Source organism: Tasmannia lanceolata, unplaced genomic scaffold (assembly GCF_043159265.1).
Source record: "Tasmannia lanceolata isolate RefF3 unplaced genomic scaffold, GAP_Taslan_0.1 ptg000011l, whole genome shotgun sequence".
NCBI lineage: Eukaryota > Viridiplantae > Streptophyta > Magnoliopsida > Canellales > Winteraceae > Tasmannia > Tasmannia lanceolata.
Genome location: NW_027518688.1, coordinates 16614049 through 16630057, shown reverse-complemented (window position 1 = coordinate 16630057; position 16009 = coordinate 16614049). Strand labels below are relative to the sequence as shown.

Sequence of the window (16009 nt, the reverse complement as noted above, 5' to 3'; positions counted from 1 at the left end):
GGGAATGTACCCGCAGCCGTTTTTTTTTGGAAAATCATGTACCCCCGTATCTGTGTCGTGTCGTACCTGCACCCCGTACCGGTACCCATGCTTCATAGCTTATGAGCAGAATTTCCATCTAGCATAATGAAGAATTCATATTCGGAGTTCTAGATTGGAATCAAGGCCCTATAGAGAATGCAACAGACATTGTAGACGAGAACTAGAACCTTTACTGATATTACTATTAGCCTTTTGCATTGTACAAGCTCGACTGTGCCACTGATCCAATGTGTTTTGGAAGGAATTATTGCTGAATAGCAAGGCAGAGTAAGATTTTTTAGATAGGATAGGAGGAAGCCATCCTAGAGATTGAGAAACTTGTTGGATGTGCACAATCAAGATAATGGATTATGAAACCTATTATTGATGGAGAGCTGCTAGGAAGACCCTCTACAGAACTTGTTACATAACTCCTTGTTACCCTGATAGCATTACCCCAATCAGAACCTTGGATTACCCCAATAGGATTACTCTGATAGCAAGCTTCTTTTCCAAATGTCTTTTCCCACGATAGGCCCATACAAAATAGAAAACCATTGTTTGAAAGAGGTGTAAGAAGTGCAACCTAGCCACATGCCACTTTATATTTGGCCACTTACTTGGGTCCCACAAAAGGGAGTTATTTAAGGAGTTGTCGAAGGAATCAATAAATTATTACCCTTATTGATTTTAGCCACATTATAAGGTTTGGATTGGCCAATAAAAGGATTGTTTAAGCTCATTTGTTCTTTTGCAAATACTCCTCTGAAAGGAGTTGTTCCTCAAACATTCCCACCCCATAGTTTCCATGAAATGCCCAAATTCATGAATGGGGTCAATAACTTAAATGATAGATTTGTGCATCATCTAATGGCATCAACAAATGCATCATTACTAACGTGAGAGGCATGAAAGCACGGACATTATAGAGACATCACCACAATCAATCATGGACCCATGCCATCACCTTATTGTGTCACTTCATTAGATTGAACAAAGTGCGTATTGACTATCTTCATTTCCCTTCTTACAGCAGTCTGCTTTTTTGCCCCCAATAACATCATCATCAAAGGACCCTAAATTTTGCTAGTCTATCAGCCTTGGGGTTTCCTTCTCGATGAATATAGGAAAATAGACACTCGACAAAACCCAATTTAAAAGCTGAGACTATCATTTAAAATTTTACTATGACCATCGAAGTTGTTTGAGCCAGCCGACTGTGGGTGCCACCCTAACTTCCCGAGGTCTGCAAGGAGAAACATAAGATTGGAATGCTTTGTCCCAATAAAAAATTGAAGAGTTAAAAGAGAAATCCATAATTTATGTCTTTAAAGGTCAATCAAATGCCTCCACTATTATATCATGAATGTTTTGCCAATGGTTTTACTTTTCTCCTTAAAACATCTAGAATACCTCTCGTTCCAAATTACCAAAGGGGTCAAGCATAATAGGATTTTCCAAATGTGCTTTTTCCTTTTGTTATTGAAAGGATGATGTCACCACTTCCATATGTTACATATACTTGAAGTTCCATATAAACTATCAATGATATTGAATAAATTAAAGAAATGAGACCAGATATGAGATGTCCTAATGCATTGTGGACATATATATGAGACACAATTTTCTCTGGACCACAAAAATTCAATCTCTCGAGTCTACTTGTAGATCAAAATTGATCTCCATTTCGAATCTTTTCTTGATTGGAATTCTAGAGTCTTCTCTAGGGAGAGAGGAGAAATAAAAGGACTTGATAGAGAATCGACGAGAACAATTGGCTAACCATATGCCCTCATTCTTGGTATTTTTAAAAGGGACATTTTTTTTACATGGCATCTTTAGAAGGGATATTAGACTTTCGAGTCTTTCCTGGAAGGGAAACAACTTAGTAGAGGCCCAGATAGAGAAACCTTCCCTATGTATAAAGGGCAGCCCGGTGCATGAGGCTCCCGCCATTGCTGGCTCTGGGGAGGGCTAGATGTACGCAGCCTTACCCCTGCTTTGCAGAGAGGCTGTTTCCGTGACTTGAACCCGTGACCACCAGGTCACGATGGAGCGACCTTACCGTTGTGCCAAGGCTCGCCCTCAAAACTTTCCCTATGTATAGAAGTAATAATTATAATAGGGTACTTCTATCAGTGTAATTGTCAAGGCCCTAGGGTTTTATGTTTTTTGAACAATATAAGTCCTCAGCTAGGATGAAATCCCCTAACCATTTGTCTAGCCAAAAGAAGGTCTTGGAACTGTTTCCAATGTAAAATCAATATAGTTGATAAAAGATGACAAAATGAGCTTCTAAGATTACCACATACGAGAGCCCTTCGAATTTCTATTCCCCCTGGGTGGAGGGGTATACCTTGCCCCTGAATTTTGGAAAAAAATAATTCCATCCTAGAGCTCATTTGGTTAGAGGAGTCTCCACGACCACTTGGTCAAAAGAGCTTTATATACACGGCCCAAGCCCCCTGCATTTTCAGGAAGGCACACATGATTGCAATTAACTAAGTGCACCTTTCTAAACATGGGATCATTATTCCATATAAACTTCCGTTGACCTTTTATAAGCAATATTATTAGTCATATTTTTTCTTATCATCAAATTTTTTATAATGAAGGATTAAGTTTCTACCAAATTCAACCATTGGTTTAAGATGAAAATTTTGTGCCTCAAATTTCTTTACAAACATAAAGAATTATGGGTATTGTTTAAAATGGGGATGCCTGTCCATTGTAATGCTAATGTGAAGATGAAATATCCTTAATGGTTTGATATAACAACAACTAATCAGCTAAGCTACCATTTTAAACTTCATATAGGAGTCCAATAGACCTTCCAAAACTCTATAAGTTTTAGGATGTTTGTTTCATATGAATTTCGCTGATATTTCAGCCCAAAATCTAGACATGATGGTCTTGGAAGCTTTAGGATTAATTGCGTGCAATGAGGCACATGTCAATCTTTTCTCTCTCTTGCAGTATAAGGACAGAAAACATACCATATAATACAAGGACCAATTATGTAAATAGAATGGATGTATGCTCACCTTGCATTCCACACCGAGGTTATGCAGTTAGTGCTCAAATTCAGGACCTATATTTTCATCTTCGAGGTTGGACATGCATATAAGGAGAATCTCTTGTAGGCTCGAGGAGGCCGGATTTAATGGTGAAAGGGCTGGATCTGGTTACGGCTGATGGAGAAATTGGGTTGGGGAGTCGTCAGAGGCTGTGGAAGTGGCCGAAGGAAAAGGGTGGCCAGATTCAGGAGAAAAGGAGGAGGTTGGATGTGGATGTGAGGGAGGTTGCGGATGGTAGCAATGAGACTCATTAGTAGCCATGTAGGGTTAGGGTTTGGAGGAGGAGGAGGGGAGTATTATGGTTGTTAGGGTTAGGGTTGAAGGGGAAAGGAGGAGAGTATTATAGTCGTTAGGGTTACGATTTGGAGATTAGAGTTTGAAGGGGGAAGGATGAGGGGAGTATCATAGTTGTTAGGGTTATGGTGTGGAGATTAGGGATTGGAGATTAGGGTTTGAAGGGGGAAGGATGAGCAGAGTATTATAGTCGTTAGAGTTGGGGTTTGGAGATTCGAGTTTGAAGGGGGAAAGATGAAGGGAGTATTATAGTCGTTTAGGGTTAGGGCTTGGAGTATACTTTCAGATGGGAACTGAATGATTTGATTCTAGTGGGGAGGAGGATTCTGATTTTTGGGTTAGTGGAAGTAGGAAATGGAGAGGAAGGTGGAAGGAGCATATATATTTTTAATGGGGACCCGTCGGTGTTTGGTGGTGGTACGAGGTGGAGGCCGCCGGAGATCGGATGATGTTGTTGGGTGGTTGGCTATCGTGCAAGGTTAGGGGCGCACAATAGCTCTGGGCCCTTCGAGCGTGATTTTTGAAAATCGAATTCACCAGCTGGAATGTGGTGGAGATGTCTATGTGACGTGGCAGGTTAAGATCTTGACTTGGTGGGCCCTACAAATATGGCACTTTTTGTTGGATTCGATACAATTGAGGTTATTGGGTAATGCAAGAGGTAATGGGTTTTCTCTTGGGCCAAGGAAAATTCTCCTGGGCAATTCATACTATGTAAATCTGGTGGGACTACCAGTCCCCATTGTAAATTTTGCTGGTTTGAATATATTTGTCAATTTAAAAAAAAAAAAAGTTCTGAAATATATCCAGGAAGATGTAAAAATTTAGTTATTGGGCATGTATACAAAGAGAATCCCTTGTAGGCAGTTTTCACATTTATTCAGGGAGATGTAAAAAATTAGTTATGTCTAGAATTGTAGGAATCTGTCTTTATGTATTGATTTGGATGGTTTTGTCAGGATCAATGCAAATGAAAATGACTGGTACCAGGAAAGAATTTAACTGCTATTATAGGATAGCTCCCAATCAATTTCTGTTTTGAGTTTCCATCCATTTATTACTTCAATTCCATTAAAAAGAAGTATTGCTCCCAATGTAGCTTCACGGTGGCTACAGAAGGGACCAGATTGCTTATGCCATTTGTTATTGGATACATATCTGATTCTTTTAAAAGCTTATGCATGGCCTAGATTTTGATCTTACATTTTATATGTAAATAACCTTACGGGAGGGTGAAATTATTTATTTATTTTCTCTCTTTTCTCCTGATATCAGAGCAAGTGAAGGCAAAACGTCCAAGGATTACATATGCAGATCTATATCAGGTGATTAGAGTGGGAATATCATTTCTGTATTTGTTGTCTCTACTAATTCATTGATTTAATTTCTAAATTCTGATCACTAGGAGAGAACAGCTTTGCTTATTCCTTTGCCTCTTTTTTTTGCAATGCTTTTCCCTTTGCTTGAGAATAGGAAATGTATTAGTTAATAAGAGAAGCTAACAAGGTAGCTTAAGCTAGTTGCTTGTACAACAGCTGCTGTTAGAGCTTCCAAAGACTATAAAACTATTGTAGTCACTTATTTATTTGTTGCTATTAGCTTAAGCTAATTGCTTGTACGACAGCTGCTGTTAAAGCTTCCAAAGCCTATCAAACTATTGTAGTTACTTATTTATTTGTTGCTATCATCATTGTTTGGACAACTGTCTTTTCTTGTCAATAGATTTGATGTCTGTCCAGTCATTCATGGTCTCTTTTCCTGACTCACAAGTTTGTACGTACGAAGTACAAACTTCGTACACGACCTCTCTCAATTTCTGTCATGAAAACATTTTTTTGACTTCTCTAACCTTTTAATCATATTGAACTCGAGATTTTGTATGTCTGGCTTGCATGAAAGAATATTGTCTAAAACTTCTTTGGCTAATTTGGGCATTTTTTTTATTATGATTGCATCCTTTGTGGACTGAAAGATGAATCTAGATCCCTAAAATTTCATTAATGTTTATTTGGTTACCTGAATTTGAGAGATTGATTGCAACACCTTGAACATAAAATATGTCGCCGCTCAATCTTTGCATTATTTCTCAATATGTGGACAGAGTTAAAGTTTTTAAGAGTAGTGATAACGTTATTACGCCTCCCTGTTATTTTCTACACCACTGGGTAGGAATTTGAGGATGAGAAAAGTGATAAGAATCCTCGATTCTCTATGGTTTTCGAACAGTGGGGTGAGGAAGAGATTGGTAATTGATACTGCTGTAAGCGTGGTCTAAATTCCAGCCAAAACTGAGGCCATACTGTCATGAAACAATACTGCAAGTCATGCTACATGTATAACTTGTTTTTTCTATTTGTTTGGTTTTGGTTGTTTTGGCTGAAACATATCAGTTTTGGCAACAAAAAAAAAAACTTCTTTTACCAAAGCATTCATGGAGAGAAATGGATTCATTTAAAGCTCAATAAAACAATCACGAGAATGAAAACACTCTCTCAGCCACTTTGCTCTATTTTGGTTCCAAAAATCAAGGATATATTGACACTTGACAAACGTACAAGTGGCAATGTACAGAACTACAGATCACTAGATTCTTTTCCTAATTTGATGAGTTTTTGGGATTGTTTTGGGCTCAGGGATGTTTATACCAAAAATAATATATATATATATATATATATATATATATATATATATATAGAGAGAGAGAGAGAGAGAGAGAGAGAGAGAGATTGTATATGCTTCCGTGTGCTCGTGAAGTCCAGTATTTTTTCAAAAAGTACAGTGGGGCCCACTTCATAGGATGATCCAACCGTTCATTTGTTGGGCCACAATGTAAATAGGTTGTGCCTCGTATATCATCTCCATAGGATGATCGTAACCCTCCAATCTGTAGGACTCACCATAGAAAATCTCTCTCTCTCTCTCTCTCTATATATATATATATATATATATATGTATATATATATGTGTGTGTGTGTGTATATATATGTATATATATACCATCACAGAAGGCATTTCGCTGGCCAGCCTGTGGCTACTCTTTCATGCAACAGACGCTCCGCCAAATGCCTTCTGCGATGGTCCCTAGCAAATCCCATATAATATATACCAATGTTTTTGCTAGAAATGAGGTTAGGGTGAGAAGAGAGGAAGAAGAAGAGGAGTAGAGAAGATGGGAAGTCTCCACTAGGGAGCTCCTCATGTAAATGATGTGTATATTAAGGCCCAAATAAGGAAACCATGGTACAATGACTACAATACCCTCTAATATAGAGGTAATGCCTAAAGTACCCTTACATGTTATTCAATACCCCCGCCAAGCTGGATTGTATATACTATGAAACTCTAGCTTGCTACAAATAAACTATAACAAACAACTTAAAATAACCTTACAACAAAAAAAGTACAATAATCTCAGACACACAGCCAGCTTAGTACAACACTCCTCAAGTTGGTGTGGTGAATACATTATGAAAAAGATAACAAAAAGATAGCAACAACCACAAGAGTACAACAGCGAGATTGACGGCCATCAAAACAGAGCAGCTCCCCCCTAAATCAGCATGACGGCGAGAGCAATCAAAACAGGACCTCCCCTTGAATGAGAGCTCAACAAATAAATCTGCAAACCATGAAGGATCGAATGGTGACACTGTGGTAGGAAAATAACAGCGATCTATCGAGCAAAATAAGCACCGAAAGTGCGCACGAGCAACAGTGAAGTAGCACTGGCTGGTAGAGACATCACCTGAGTATCACAATGCCAAGAGAAGAAGAACAACCACCGGAAAGGTCATCGGAACTAACCAATGACGGGGGACACGTCATCTGGAGAGATAAGGTCGACGGGGACACCGTCGCCTGAAGATAACCAACCAACGATGGGGGCACCATCGTCTGGAGACAAGATCGATGGGGACACTGTTGCTGAAAAGAACCAGCCAACGATGAGGACACCACGTCTGGAGACAAGGTCGATGGGGACATCGTCGCTTGAAGAGAACCAACCAGCGATGGGGACACCGTCGCCTGAAGAGAACACCGACCAACGACGGCGGAAAGCACGTCGCCCGAGGCAGGTAAGTTCGAAAGCCATGCTAACGACCAAGCATATAGCCGGACAAGAATGCGTAGAACTACGCCAAGAAAACGAAGAGGAAACACCGAACAATGTGAAGAACGACAAAGCAACTAACAATGCGAAGCAAGAAATGACAATGCAAGGAAGAGAGAAAACCACTATAGAAGGGTGAACAAACATCAATTAGAGAAGAAAATAAGACAGGTGAGAAAGAACAATAATCAACCAACCAAGAAAGACTAAGAACAGAAAGAGAACACAACAACACTCGTCTTGGGCGAGATTACATGAGCCCGGAGACGACACAAGAAAGACAACACCAACAAGGCAACGCCAAGACAAGAAAGGACAACAAAGAACTACATGACATCAAAAGGATTACATGACAACACTCCCCCTCAAGTTGAGGCCGAAGGTCTTCAACTTGAAACAAACAGAAGAACTCTCAAGGCACCCCACATCTCTCGAATATTTCATCGAACACTTGCCATAGAGGCAAAAAAATATAGAAAAGAGAAAATAAAGAGATTTAGAGTTGAGATTTGGGAATGGGAAAGGATTTTGGGGAGTAGATCGACACAAACACAAAGGCCGTAGGGGAGAGATGGGACACTGCTATGCGTGGCAAAATGGAAAACCAATTTGCAGACATGCCTATTTGCTCAAAGTCGCAAATACGAGAGGGAGAGGGAGAGAAAATCCGGGCGAGAGAAAATCTAAGATATGCGAGTGTGAGAGAGAAAATCTGAGAGAGATTTTCAGGATTTGGGAGAGAAATTGTAGGGTTTTGGTTGCACGAGAGATAAGGGAGAGAATATACGGGTTTTCGAAAAACAAAAAAAGAGGAAAAAAAAAAGACTTTGCGTTGTGCACAAAACAGAGAGAGATTAAGGAGATCCACGCATGAAAGGGAAAGAGGGTTTGCGCATGAGGTATGGTGTGTGTGTGTGTGTGTGTGTGTGTGTGTGTGTGAGAGAGAGAGAGAGAGAGAGAGAGAGAGAGAGAGAGAGAGAGAGAGAGATGGATATAGTTGAAACTCTTCTTCTTCACTCTTCCCAAAGATCTTTGCTCTGATACCATGTTAGAGATGAGTTTAGGATGAGAAGAGAGGAACAAGAAGAGTAGAGAAGATGGGAAGTCTCCACTAGGGAGCTCCTCATGTAAATGATGTATATATAGGCCCAAATAGGGCAACCATGGTGCAACAACTACAATATCCTCTAATATAAAGGTAATGCCTAAACTACCCTTATTCAACAGTTTTAAAAGATGTTCGGTGCATAGTCTGCGAGACATATGCCTCTGAGGAGGCATGTACGGTACTACGGTCCTCTGAGGCTTGCATTGCAAACTCCGAAGGCATATTAGGTGTACACCTAAGTCGAAGGCATAAGCCTCACAAAACCATTTATCTGTGGGGGTTTAAACTGTGATTTTAAAAATCAACATTTTGTCTTATTTAGCTGATGGGGACATCAGCAATGGGCGTGGATTCAAGGTTTACAAGCGCAGTCTTGGACGAGACTGATGGTGGAGACTCTAGTATAGGCCTTAGACACGGGTGTCTTTTTTTTATTATTTATTTTCTATTTTCGTCATTTTATTTGTAACATACTTTTTAGGTATCAAATCTCATCCGTTTGGCGTGTTTTGGTATTATTAGAAAGTTTTTTCAATTACCTATCTAATGAGCCTAAGATCACATGATTTGGATGTGATTTGAGAAGTTATGAGTGTTTTTAGAAAGTGGTATAGGTCTATTATCGGATTACTATTTTAGGTAAGTTTTGAACTTTATGTAGTTTACTTTGGATTAGATGAATGATTGAGATCAGTTTTTAACTTTAAGTTATCTTCTAGGGTTTTTTTATATAAATACATCTTATGAAAGCAATGTAAGGGACTTTTTTTAATAGAATTGATGTTTTCCTTGAAGCCAGAAATTTGTGCTTTCTTCTTCTCTCTTCTTGTTGTGGTTTGGAACCATCTGCTCTTATATATTATCTTCTATTTCTTCAATCAAATCAGCACAAACAAGGTTAGTAAATCAGATTTTCTATTTTCTTTGTTCTTGAACCCTAAAACTACCCAAAATCCATAGATCTCCCTTGTTCTTCAAGATCTTCGAGATTTTGAGGGATTGTTTTAGTGATTAAACCTTACCTAAAACTCACAAAATCTCAATTTTCAAACTTTTTTTGAACCCTATTGCAAGTTCTTACCCTTTTTAACAGTGTTTAAAAACGCGGTTTCGACGCGGAATGCGGCCGAAGGAAATCCTTGTCGACTCGACGCGGACGCGGTCAAGAACACGGTTGACGCGGCCAAGTCAGATGAGCCGTAATTTTTTATAAAAATAAATAAATAATTCAAAAAATAGAAATAATGTAAAAATAAGTATTAAAGTATCATTAGTGAAATGGATCATATTTTTCTACAAAAAATGAATACATTATATTTGACAAAAATGCAAAGAGTCGATATGGTGACAAAAAGGAAAAGAGCCTAAGATAGCCCATGATCAATACATGCATTGTGTTACATTAAATTCAAAATTTTACAAGGGCTTCCGCTCAGACAATTTCTTCTCGATGAATATAAGAGTAGGCACATCAGTAGTGTAGATCATAGCTACTCTCGTAGTGGCTATATGGAAATTGATGGATTCTTTGGTCGGTGTAATTATGGTTATCAATCGAGTTACTCTCAGAATATTCAGAAAATATGCCAAATGTGTTTATATTATGCTGCCATGTATAGCCAATATTCGGATCCATCTCTAGAGCACCATGCAAATCATAAGCGTCAACGTCCCCAGTGTAGTGTTGATACGGATCACGGTCATCATAATCATGTTGATCATCAGATCCAACAAAATATTCATGACCCGCAGCGTCTCCATGCGCATCAGGGTTGGGCTCATCAACACCTTCATTATAAACTGCAAAGTCACCTCTGTCGTCTCCATCACCATCATCATTATCACTAGGCTCATCATTTATGCAATGCTGATATCTATCAGAACTGTCACTTGACCCACCTTCATTTGTCGGTGACTCCTCACATTCCATCTCTTTTCGTCTACTTGCCTGAACATCTAAAAGTGGTGGTTCCTTCTCAACTAACCATTCCTCAGCATTTTCTTCAGCAAAAATTATATCCAAATCGATTGGACCTTTGGGACCACTTCTGACATTTCGTTCTCACAATCTCAAATTGTAATGGACATACACTAGTTTTTCCATCTTCTTCACTGCAAGCCTGTTTCTCTTCTTTGTATGAATGTGAGCAAATGTACTCCAATTGCGCTCACATCCTGAAGATGAGCAAGTTTGGCTTAACACAATCACAACAATCCTTTGCAATTCAGGATGCTTAGTACCATGTAAACTACACCACTCCGCTGTATTTAATAAAAACGTAAAAAATAATTATTCATATAAATTTGATAGAATCATGTCAAATAGTAATCATATGTTATTTACAATTACATCGTAATAAATTACCTGGGTCCATTGCTGATTTGGATCTCAATGCATCTTCACTCCCAAAATTACCAATAACATCGCGAAACTCCGCAATCTTATAAATAAAAAGAGAATGCATCAGTAATACTACATAAGATACTATTGAATCTAATGAAAGGAATTTATAATGAATAAATTATGTTTGATTGGTAAATATTTATACTTGAATTGATGCGTTCATTCGCTTTGAGGAACTTGGCTCCAAGCGGTTGAAGAGGGTGATGGAGTTGCGCTGCCCATCGCTTGTCAATGATATCCCACAACTTTTTGCATAAGTTTTTCATTAGTTTTTGTATCTCCTCCTTTGAACGATCGATAGCTTCATATATAAACCCCATAGCAGGTCTTTCTTCCGAATCCACCATTCTTAGCACGGTAACAAGTGGCTGTGTGACTTTGATGATTCGCTGAATATTTTCCCAAAACTTTCGATCTGTTATAATTTGTTCAACCTCTCTTCCATCTGCCAGTTTTGCATAGCGGGATCCATTCCATTCTCTCGAAGCCAACAAGCTTTTCAACCCTGCTTGACACTCATTTATGCTAGAAAGTGATAGGTATGCGGTAGCAAATCGTGTGACAGCGGGCCTAATAATATCTTTTTGACCAGTATGATGTTTCATCCAATTTAGGACTTGTGAATGATTATAAATAAATTTTGTTATCTTTCTTCCTTTCTCAATCCACTCTTTTAATTCTGGCAAGTCTCCTATCTCCTCCAGCATTAAGTCAATGCAATGTGCCAGACAAGGGGCCCAAAAAAGATTTTTTCTTTTCTCCATCAATAGTCTTCCAGCTGCTTTATAGTTCGCTGCATTATCAGTTACAAACTGAACAACATATTTTTCTCCAACTTCTTCAACCACTTTGTCAAATAGTTTGAATAAATATTTTGCGTTCTTCTGCTCACTTGAAGCATCAATGCATTTAAGGAACACTGTCCCTCGAGGACAATATGCCAAAAAGTTGATCAGTGTCCTTCCATTGATGTCTTTCCAGCTATAATTGTACATCCCGATCTGTCCCATATTCTTTTAAAGTCATTAACATATTGTCTGACATCTTCAACCTCTGCATCTAATATGGGACCTCCAAGTTCGTATGGAGTTGGTGGATTAACTCCAGGTCCTACTTGTTGCGCTGTTTCTATGGCCGCCCTATAGTATGGATTGGAAGCCGCATGAAATGGCAGTCCGGCAAAATACCATAGTCTTCCCACCACCCTGCCCAACTTCTTCTTCAAGTCTTTCCCCCATGCTGCTCTTAAAGTAGGTTGTCGTGATGGGGGTACAAACGTAAGTGGGTCTAAAGTTCCAGTCCTTGTAGGAACCTCTTGATAAGAGGCTGAACGAAAACCTCTGCCCGTACCTGTGGGCCCTATCGCCGATGGGCCAATATCAGAACTTCGTGCTGCCACAAATGGACCAGCATCAGACCTACGTCTAGGTGCAAATGACAGGTTTGCATCTGACCTACGTGAAGGTCCTGATGATGGGCCAGCTCCATCTCGTGCGATGCGTTGTGCTTCCATTTCCATAAAGAATGTACGTTGACTAGCTTTCCTCGCCGCACGCATATCTCTATCTAGCATGTCTTCTTCTTGTGTGCCTCGTTCTTCAGCAATCTGTTCGTTCACGTTCTTTACTGCTTGTTTCTCCTCTTTATAATTTTCGAGGGCAGCTCTCATTTCTTTCATCACTTGTTCAGGCACGCTTGGACACCCGGCAACGTTGCCATGTAACTTAGCAAGATGATGTTTAAAGCGATTAATCCCACCGGTAGTGATTTTGTTACAATAAATACAACGCACCATTTTTCTCGATGGTGGATTCGACATCGTCCCATGCTCCCATGCAGGATCAAGAGGCATTGTGTGTCACTATATCTAGAAAAGTGTAAAAATAGGAGAGGACTGTCATTACTAAAATAAGGGATTAGATTATATGAGTTTCTATATGGTGTAATCCCCTATAGTCCATTATTTTTCAGGAAGTACTATATGGCTTAAAAAATAACATGATCCCAACTGTCCATTGGATGAGCCACAATGTAAATGCATTGTGGCCCAAAAATTATTTACTTAGGATGATCCCAACCCTCTGATCTATAGAACTTTCCATAATATGCAGTTATCAATAGATTTAGGATCATCTTGTGGCAATCATTTTTTTGGGCACAACCTATTGATGTTTTGACCCAACAAATAGATGGTTTGGATCATCCTATGCGTGAGCCATACTAAAAATATACCAGATGTATTGTTTTTCAAGAAGTACTGTAAGGCTCACATTTAGACCTGGCAAACGGGTGGGTCGGGCCGGGTCAACCCGCGGGTGATGCGGGTGCGGGTCCATGGGTCGGGTGAGGAAATGACCCGCATTTTTGCGGGTCAAAATTTAGGTGACCCGCGTGGCCCGCGGGTCACCTGATATGACAGCATCTGTTTTTTCTGTAATTGTCATAACCTTCTATATTTTATTGGTATTTTTTTTCGTAATTTTACTATTTTATAACCATTTTTAGGTAATTTTTCATTTAAAACTTTATAATTTAGCTATTTTACTTTTTTTTGTGTAATGATTACTTTTTTTCGTTTTTTTTCGTTTGCTAGCAACATTCGCCCCTGTGTGTATCTTTGCACCACGATGGCCACTTGCCGAGAAATTGCCATAGGAGAAGCTTGGTAGCAAATTCTTATAAAATAAAAAACAGATGGAAATGTTATCAACACTACTGTTTCTTATGAGCGCACTCTCACTTTATTAAAAGTATGGTATGGCCCACACCATAGGATGATCCAAACCGTCCATTAGATGGGCCATAGCCTAAATAGGTTATACTCCAAAAATCATTTCCAAAGGATTTTTGGAGATAATTTTGGGGCATAACCTACTTAGAATCAACCAATGGAAATAATTTTGGGGCATAACCTATTTAGGCTATGGCCCATCTAATGGACGGTTTGGATAATCCAACATTGAAATGAATTTTTGAGCATAACCTACTTACGTTGTCACCTATCAAATGGACGGCTCAGATGATCAAACCAATTAAAATAGATATGACAGGGGATTATCCAACGGTTTGGATTATCCAAAATTAAAAGTTTAAATTGCAGCTAACTTTTTCAAAAAAAAATTGGTAGCCGCCCAGTACACCTATGCTATGCTATGCTATGCCTGTGTTTAATAAATGGCATTAAATGGGTCTGGCTGTCAAAGCAATTTTGATTTTTTTTCCTTTTTTTAAGGGAAATGTTATCAGCACTATTGTATTTTGATTCGGGCACTCCTCACTTTATTAAAAGTTAAAACTATATGTGCTCCATTTTTTACTCGGGACAACCACCTCAAGGTCCTCAAGTGTGTTTGTAGTTTGTACTTTGTAGCATTTCTTTAACTTTAAGAGGCTGTCCCAAGTAAGAACAAGGGCCCAACGTGTCATTTAATGCACTGTACCCCATTTTTCTTTCTTGGGACAGCCACCTTCATGTGTTTATGTCTGTTCTTTTACAAAGATGGGGGGCTGTCCCAGGTAAGACAGGGCCGGATGTATAATTTCCCTAATAAATACTTTATTGTAGGATTTCATTACCTTAGCAGATAAGGAAACTAGAAAATAACCTTTCTTCTTCCTCCTAACAAAGAAATGCACGAAAACCAGAGAATTTTTCTTCTTCTGCCGAAAATTGAAAGCCCAAGTGCCCAACTAGTAGGAAACAGAAACCCCGCAAGGAGGGTTTATCATAGGCTTTAGATGTGGGTTTGCTTCCACAAAAAGAAAACAGTGGATGAAGGCAATGGCAAAAGGTTTTTGCACAAGAAAGTGAAGAAACTAAGGGAGATTGAGCTTTTCTTTGGATGAATAGAAATGTGAGACATTCAACACAGATTTATAGGTATGAATCGTATCATTTTTGTTGAATAAATCAAGCACGGATCTTTCTTTTTTTTGTCTTTTTAAGCCTTAGATTCAGAAATATGTTTTGGGAAGATCAACCAGTGGGAGAAGTCACGGATCGCCAAGATTCTCCTGCTGGTCGATCCCATCCAAGAGAAAAGTAATATTCGTGTTTGACTCGGCCCGGACTCACCGAGTCTGCTACTCCAAAATGTGGTCTTCACGAAACCGAGTCGACTCGGCCGAGTTCTGTGCCGAGTCAACGAGTTTTTAAACACTGCTTTTTAAGCCCGAAAACTCTTTTTAAAGATCCATACCCTAAACCTACTATCAAATCAGAACTTAAAACCTAGAATTACCTTGATTTTCCCTTCCTAAACCCTTACCTAAGATCTGGACAACAATTTTCTTCAATTTTCAGATTTGCAGAAATTACCAAAATACCCCTACGGCCTAAATCTAGACCGTTTGACCCAATTCCTGCTGCTGGATATTTTTTTTATTTTTCTTCATTGATTATTATTAATTTCTACCAAGTTGAAGGGAAAGTTTGATAAGACCGCTGCGAGGCCAGACATGCTGTACGGCTCAGAATGTTGGGCCACCAAGAAGCAGCATGTGTATTAGTTGAGTGTAGCGGAGATGCGAATGCTTAGATGGATGTGTGGCCACACAAGGTTAGATAGAATTAAAAATGAAGTATTCGTAAAAAGGTGGAGGTGGCACCAATTGAGGAGGAGATGAGAGAGCACCACTTAAGATTGTTTGGACATATCCAACATAGGCCTTTAGATGCTCCGGTGAGAAGAGGTGACTCGTGCCAAATTGAGGGAGTAAAAAGAGGTAGGGGCAGACCGAAAACAACTTGGGTAGAAACAGTGAGGAAAGACTTGATAGCTAGGAACATAACAGAGAATATGACCTTGGATATGATAGAATGGAAGAAAATTGTTAGAATAAGTCTATGAGTCTATGGGCAGTTTGGTCATTGTACTTCTCTTTTTTATTATTATTAATAATGAGTGAGGGGGATATGCCCAACTCACTTTCTCTTTTCTCTCTAATCTCTCTTGCAACATGGTATCAAAGCCGTAGAGTTTCTGATCCCTAGG

At 39.2% G+C, this 16009-nt stretch overlaps 1 protein-coding gene across 1 annotated transcript in view; it reads left to right on the top strand.

The window, feature by feature from the left end:
* Nucleotides 1–16009, top strand: part of LOC143886496 (L-ascorbate peroxidase 3-like) — a 30243-nt gene that overhangs the window by 5888 nt on the left and 8346 nt on the right. Inside the window, exon 3 of the mRNA XM_077390486.1 lies at nt 4668–4717. Coding sequence (XP_077246601.1) covers nt 4668–4717 — 50 coding nt within the window. The remainder of the gene's footprint in view (nt 1–4667; nt 4718–16009) is intronic.